Source organism: Pollachius pollachius, assembly GCF_949987615.1.
Source record: "Pollachius pollachius genome assembly, chromosome: 16".
Classification (NCBI taxonomy): domain Eukaryota; kingdom Metazoa; phylum Chordata; class Actinopteri; order Gadiformes; family Gadidae; genus Pollachius; species Pollachius pollachius.
In genome coordinates, this window is record NC_136949.1 from 2,098,362 (window position 1) to 2,105,920 (window position 7,559).

The 7,559-nt window shown below is 54.4% G+C and overlaps 1 protein-coding gene across 1 annotated transcript; it reads left to right on the forward strand.

The window, feature by feature from the left end:
* Positions 1 to 1,608: 1,608 nt before the first annotated feature.
* On the forward strand, positions 1,609 to 6,105 carry rnf144ab (ring finger protein 144ab; the record flags this gene model as incomplete). Its single annotated transcript, XM_079754174.1, has 7 exons — positions 1,609 to 1,746; positions 2,910 to 3,014; positions 3,131 to 3,191; positions 3,672 to 3,885; positions 4,616 to 4,760; positions 5,411 to 5,500; positions 5,974 to 6,105. The coding sequence occupies 7 exons, from the start codon at positions 1,609 to 1,611 to the stop codon at positions 6,103 to 6,105; spliced, it is 885 nt and encodes a 294-aa protein (XP_079610300.1).
* Between the last annotated feature and the right edge of the window lie 1,454 nt (positions 6,106 to 7,559).

Sequence of the window (7,559 nt, forward strand, 5' to 3'; positions counted from 1 at the left end):
CTCTTTTTAAACCACCACCTCAAGCGTTTTATTAATTTATTTTTTTGCAGGAGAAGGAGGGGTGGGCAGCTGAAAGGAGTGAAACAAATGTTGTTTCGGCCCGGCATCCGAGAGGCCTCAGTGCACGCTCCGTTAACTTCTCGTGTCCGAGGTTTTCCTTTTACTTAACATGAATGACGTTGATGGTTTTTAGGCACTGTGGTGACTTTTTATCACTTAAAGTCGCCAAGGGATTTGAATACAGACCTCTCGCTTATGATGCTACAATGCTAACAATGCTAGAAAACGAGAATATTTCTGCATCCGGTACGTCATGCACTAGGGCGTGGCTTGGCTCCCATGATGCGGAAGCAAATCTCTCCTCGATGTCGCCCTGCGCCATTCATGGACCTACAAACAGGGCGCCAATGAGCAGTTTTCATAGGAATGAATTGGCGGCATTCTTTAATCCGCTGTCCTTTCTGTAATATGTCCATGATTTTTTGCCGTCTTTCGTATCACTCCGCAAGTAGTCCGGTAACTTATCAGCCCCAGCGTACACGGTTGCCAAGCGACGTCAACCGTTTGGCAACACGTAGACGTGTAATAAGCGGGATAATGTACAGAACGTCGCCGGTCATTATCGAAAATAATCCCCTTCATGCCGAAGCAAGACACCCCCGCTTCGCGTCGGCGTCCTGTTCGCCCTGTCGGCGCTTATTTTCCCGATATTGGCCGGCGTTCTATACATTATCCCTTACATATTTGCTGAAGGTTCAGGTTATTTGGGTCTGGTAGTGAGCGGTGTCCACCAGGTGGCGCCACAGCTCCACCCGCAGGCCCAGAGCTCATTAGTCGAAGCTATCGCAGCTGAATGACTTCTTTCAACACAGGTGGTTCTGTCTCTTCGGCGACGAGCGGAATACCCGTTTTAAAATCCAAAAGAAAGTTGTGGGGTGGTTTGCTGTTCGGCATAAGGTTAACACTACTCATCGAACCAACTAGAAGCACTTCGTAGATGTGTGTTCCTGCCGGTGACGCGCTTGAGGAGCAGCGTGGACGTGCTCGGGTTCACCTCAGCATCTACGGTGCACGTTGGGTCGGGGTTCGTGTTGGACTGTTTGTGTTGAGACTCAACAATCTAGTGTTTTAAGAGCCAGACTGTTTGCTCTGAGATGTTTATTTACAGTACTTTAGTAGAATAAACTCGAGTTTCCTGACATCCGAGCTCCTCTTCGGATGTGGGTCCATTCGTTGTAAACCGATTAATCTACTGAGTCAGATCCTCCGTGACCTGCTGACCACAGAGCCGACCGGGGAGACAGAATCACTGTTCTGGTTTGTTTTTGCATGGTTTGTCCCCCTTAGTCACGTTGATGACATTTCTTACTGTGTTGTAAGGTTGACCAAATCTTGATAAAAAGATAATCCTGACATCCGTCATCGCTCTCGGCTTCTCTTCGTTGTGAGTTATAATATATAATCTATAGATTGTGTTCAATGCTGCTGGCTTGACTGGTTTTATTTCTCTCCCTCTTTCGTTTGTCTTTCTTTTACTCTCCTTCCCTCTTTCCGTCCGTCTCCCCCCCCCCCCCCCCCCCCCCCAGGTGACCCCGGGGTTCCGTCGGTATGTCCACTCGGACCTGGTACCAGTCCGGCTGTGGGCCCAGTGGGTCTCCGCTGGTTTCCTGTAAACTCTGCCTTGGGGAATTCCCCTCGGATCACATGACCACCGTCAGCCAATGCAGATGCGTCTTCTGCACGCTGGTCAGTAACCGTGGCTACCCTGTGTCCAGACCATAATAACGATGATGCATGATGAATACAGACTGAAGGTACCATGACCTCCTGGGTGTTGTTCCTCAGACCGCTAAACAGGCCTCCATGTTGGATCATGGGATGGAACGGTTCTTCACTAGAGGTTCTGTTCTCCTCAGTAGAGGTTCTGTTCTCCTCAGTAAAGGTTCTGTTCTCCTCAGTAGAGGTTCTCATTAAAGGAGAGGTTCCCCTCTCAGTAGAGGTTCTCCTCAGTCAGATGTTCCTGTGCTCTTTAGGGTCAGAGGTTCTCCTCCTGTGCTCCTCCTCCAGTGTCTGAGGTTCTCCTCCTGTGCTCCCCCTCAGGGTCTGAGGTTCTCCTCCTGTGCTCCTCCTCCAGTGTCTGAGGTTCTCCTCCTGTGCTCCCCCTCAGGGTCTGAGGTTCTCCTCCTGTGCTCCTCCTCAGTGTCTGAGGTTCTCCTCCTGTGCTCCCCCTCAGGGTCTGAGGTTCTCCTCCTGTGCTCCTCTTCCAGGGTCTGAGGTTCTCCTCCTGTGCTCCTCCTCCAGTGTCTGAGGTTCTCCTCTTGTGCTCCACCTCCAGTGTCTGAGGTTCTCCTCCTGTGCTCCTCCTCCAGTGTCTGAGGTTCTCCTCCTGTGCTCCTCCTCCAGTGTCTGAGGTTCTCCTCCTGTGCTCCACCTCAGTGTCTGAGGTTCTCCTCCTGTGCTCCTCCTCCAGTGTCTGAGGTTCTCCTCCTGTGCTCCCCCTCAGGGTCTGAGGTTCTCCTCCTGTGCTCCTCCTCCAGTGTCTGAGGTTCTCCTCCTGTGCTCCCCCTCAGGGTCTGAGGTTCTCCTCCTGTGCTCCTCTTCCAGGGTCTGAGGTTCTCCTCCTGTGCTCCTCCTCCAGTGTCTGAGGTTCTCCTCCTGTGCTCCACCTCCAGTGTCTGAGGTTCTCCTCCTGTGCTCCTCCTCCAGTGTCTGAGGTTCTCCTCCTGTGCTCCTCCTCCAGTGTCTGAGGTTCTCCTCCTGTGCTCCACCTCAGTGTCTGAGGTTCTCCTCCTGTGCTCCTCCTCCAGTGTCTGAGGTTCTCCTCCTGTGCTCCTCCTCCAGTGTCTGAGGTTCTCCTCCTGTGCTCCTCCTCCAGTGTCTGAGGTTCTCCTCCTGTGCTCCTCCTCCAGTGTCTGAGGCGCTATGTGTCGCTGCTCCTCTCTGAGGGTCTGGAGGCGGAGGTGAGCTGCCCCGACGCCGCCTGTCCAGAACGGGGCCGGCTGCTGGACACGGAGGTACCGTCTCTCCACCAATCAGAGCGCTGCCTGCCCCCCAGCCTGGGGTCGGAGGTCGTGGGACCCCACGCGGGGACCGGAGGTCAGAGGTTAAAGAGGCTTGGGTTCCGTTTCAGATCGAGGTCGCGGTGGAGCCGGAGAGTATGAGGAGGTACCGGAGGCTGCGCTTCGAGAGGGGTGAGCTAACTCTGCTAGCGCTGCATCATGCTAACTAGCCACTAAGAGCAGGCTGCTCTTCGAGAGAGGTGAGCTAACTCTGCTAGCACTGTCATGCTAACTAGCCGCCAACAGGAGGCTGCTCTTCGAGAGAGGTGAGCTAGCTATGCTAGCACTGTATTTTGCTAGCTAACTTTATTGACGTTTCAACAAACAGATTACTTTAGATTCTTATTTTGAAAGTTTCTGACCGGACCACTAGTGTGTAGAGCCGTTTCCATGGGCATGTGTAGAGCTGTTGCCATTGGGATGTGTAGCGCCGTTGCCATGGGGACGTGTAGCGCCGTTGCCATGGGGACGTGTAGAGCCGTTGCCATGGGGACGTGTAGCGCCGTTGCCATGGGGACGTGTAGCGCCATTGCCGTGGCGACGTGTAGCGCCGGTGACGTGGTGACGTGTAGCCTGGTCGGTGGTTCTGAGGGTCGACTTCCTGTCCCGCAGAGGTGCTGCTGGACCCGGGTCGGACCTGGTGCCCCGCCCCTTCCTGCCAGGCTGTCTGCCGGCTGCAGGGGGCGGAGTCAGCAGCGCCCCAGGCGGTGGGCTGTCCCGGCTGCGGGTTGGAGTTCTGCTCCGCCTGCCGGGCCCAACGGCACCCGGGCAGAACCTGTCCGGACCCAGGCGGAACGGTCGGCCGCTTCCTGCCGGGGGAGAACAGGTGAGAGAACCGGTTCAGGAGGACCTGAGTGTAGAACCGGGGTTCTCTGGACTGCTGCGGGGGGGGCTCAACTACACATAACAATAACATAACATTACGCCCTGAGCTAGACAATATTAAATCGAGAAAATGGACACAAAAATGTTTGTAAAGGGGGTGGAGCAGTGGTGTAGAGGGGGTACACTGGTAGAAAGACCACTGGTCTAGAGGCTCAGGTGGCCGACAGTAGCCTGGCTATTACCAGACCAAGCTCAGTCCTAGATCGCACGTTGGTCTGGGGAGGCTGCTGTCATTCTCTTCAGCACAAGAGGCGTGATCAACGGGCCCTAGTTCAACTGACTCTGTACCCGATTGGCTGCTTGCCGTCGCTTCCCTGTCGTCATTGTGTTAAACCAGCCAATAGCGCGCCGGGGGGGAAAAGCCAGCTTGGTGAATGGCTCCCGTAAAAACATATCAGAAGCAGAAAGAAATGCATTGCTCTTCTCCAGACCCTTCTGCAGGGCGAACTCAAATCGCATGGGGCCAAACAGAATGGGCGGGGGGTACCCAGTCTAGCCGGACAGCGGAGTGGGCCGGGTCTCAAACCCCCAGCCTAGAGGTTCTGGGTTCGATCCCCAAGGTCCCATGAAGCGTCTCGGGGACTTCATCAGGTCTATCCTGGGGGGCTGACTTAGCATTCACTGCAGGTTGTGTTGGGTCTTCCTCCTGTGGGGGCGGGGTCCCGGTGCAGCGCGCTGCTGGAGGGGGGCGTGGACCACCCGGTGAAGCCCTGCCCCCGCTGCCAGGTGTTCATCCAGAGGGACCAGGGCTGTGCCCAGATGACCTGCAGGAACTGCAAACACTGCTTCTGCTGGCACTGCCTGGACTCCCTGGACGTGAGGACCTCCTTCCTCCTCTTCTGCCTCTCCTCCTCTCTATTCCTCCTCTTCCTCCTTCTGCCCCTCCTCCTCTCTGCTCCTCCTCCCTGCTCCTCCCCCCCCTCCTCCTCCCCTCTACTCCTCCTCCTCCCCCCCTCCTCCTCCCCTTCCTCCTTCTGCCCCCCCCTCCTCCTCCCCTCTACTCCTCCTCCTCCTCCTCCCCTCCCCCCTCCTCCTCTTCCTCCTTCTGCCCCTCCTCCTCTTCCCTCTCCTCCTTCTGCTCCTCCTCCCCCCCTCCTCCTCCCCTCTGCTCCTCCTCCTCCTCCTCACCTCCCCCCTCCTCCTCTTCCTCCTTCTGCCCCTCCTCCACCTCCTCCTCCTCCCCTCCCCCCTCCTCCCCTTCCTCCTTCTGCCCCTCCTCTTCCCTCTCCTCCTTCTGCTCCTCCTCCCCCCCTCTTCCTCCCCTCTGCTCCTGTCTGTAGTTTTTTGCATTTAAGTCCTCAGTCTCTCAATTGAACTTCAATTTGAAGCTTTATTGCAATTTGAGAATCAAACGTTGGCCAAATGTGTTGCCTTGTTGTGACCCCGCTGGCTACAGATGTTTAGGAACTCTTGTAGCTGCTCTGTTCCATTATAATTCTCTTTCTTTCTTCCTTCACCCCCTGCAGGAGGACGTTCTGCTCATCCACTACGATAAGGGTCCCTGCAGGAACAAGCTGGGCCACTCCAGAGCCTCAGTCATCTGGCACCGCACGCAGGTACACCCCTCCCGTTACGCTCCTGCCCTATGGTCTCTGCTGCCCCCTGCTGGGGACGAAACCGCAACTACAGTTGAAACCAGTTACTGGGACCAGGTGATGGAAGCCCTGTGTTTTTACCAGGGCCGAGTTCACAGAGCTTTACTGGTGGGATGAATACACATCATTTAGTATATGCTACACGTGAACCTCCTAAGATGGCGTAATTTGATTGGTTCACTATCTCGGGATATTGGGCAATATCCCAGGATTGAGGTCTCAAACTCGGGATATTGTTTTCATCGTCATCTCGTCACGCTAATAACAAATAAACCTCTAATAAAAACAAATAAATCCCGGCAAAGTCTTATTGTTTATTTTTGGAGGGTTCACGTGTAGTATATACTAAAACAATTATTCACCGAGCCTTCTGCGAATAATTGTTAAATATACATGTACTTTATTAAAGTGTGCGTCCTGTGACCTGTGTGCAGGTAGTCGGTACGTTTGCTGGCTTCGGGTTCATCTTGTTGGCCGCCTCCCCCTTCCTCCTGCTGGCCGCGCCCCTCTTCTTCTGCTGCCCGTGGAACTGCAGCAGGCGGGCCGACGACCCGCTGCCCACCTAGCAACGGTAACCCACGGTAACGCCAGCATCCCGGCCCCGCTCTATCCCCTGGGGACATCTCTGCTGCCCAAGGGTCGAAAGTCGCGGTGTGTCCGGGTTCTGGGGGTCAGGTGTGTTCTGTTGGACAAAAACCGTCCAGATGTCTCCCTGCTGTTTATTAAGGTCTGGTCGTCCATCACTTGAGGCAGAACAATACGCTGCAGTACTGAGTCCGAGCAGAGGGGGGCGCTGTTCCTGCAGCTTCATTTTCCACTTCTATCAACTCTAAACTAATCCGACGTCTCTATGGCGACTTGTCTCCTAGCAACGGGATGAGACCCCGCCCCCAGGGACGTCCCGAGCATCTGTTCTGTTGCCGTTTGAAACCAAACCACGAGTGTTGTTTTGAAATGGGAAAGTGTTGAACTCTGCTGCCACGATGACTTTAATTGTTTTATTTATTGTTTTAGTTTGTACTAAACTTTTAATGAGAAACGGATGAAGCAGAAAGTATCTCTTGGATGCGCTGCATGTCCGTTTCAAGAAATTGTAAATGATTAAGAATGATCCAATGTACACTTTATTTGTATATTCCTGTATTATATATTTTCATTAAATTATTTTTGAACTGAAAGATCTCGTGTTGCATGAGTTCCAGTCTCCAGGAGTCCATTAGTGACATCAAACATGGGCGTGGACACCCAGGATGGAAGCCAGTGGCCAGCTGAGCTGTCCATCACAGGTCAGGGTGGACACGCCCATGAGTGATGTCACAGAGGGGCTCTATTGGCCCAAAGCCCCACGGAACCGCACGGCATGTGGCTCAGGAGGTAGAGCCGGTTGGCTGGTCACCGGAACGTTGCTGGTTGGATCCCCGGCTCCTCCTAGCGGAGTGTCGAGGTGTCCCTGAGCGAGACGCCCCCCCATGACTGCTCCTGACCAGCTGGCTGTTTCTGCGTGGCTGACTCCGCCGTCGGTGTGTGAATGTGTGCATGAATGGGTGAATATGAGGCAGTATTGTAAAGCGCTTTGAGTGTTCAGTTAGTGCAGCGCTGTATAAATCTAGTCCGTTAACGGGGGCCTTTAAAGACATGTTGGGGTCCGTCCGGGCTCAGTTCTGGAGCTGTTGGTGAGGTGCTGCCTTACTCACGGTCTCTCTGCAGTTAGCAGTTCTTTAGTAACTAGTTCTAGTTATCGAGAAGCTCAGTTCATAATTCCTCAGTGTTCATTTCACCAGCAGCCTCTCCCTCGTTGCCTTGGTGACCTTGCCGTGTTTCATCAGTTAGTCTCGAGCGGGTTAACTAGGCGGCGGGTTAGTTAGTGCCGCTGAGCGTGCCGATGGCGCCATGATGTCAGGGTGAGGCAGCAGACCGGTGTGACCGTCCTCTGACCAGGAGACAGAGGCCACAGGCCAACATCTGGTGTGAGCTCTGGACCCGACTCGTGTGTGTGTGTGTGCGCATCTGGCAGCGCTAC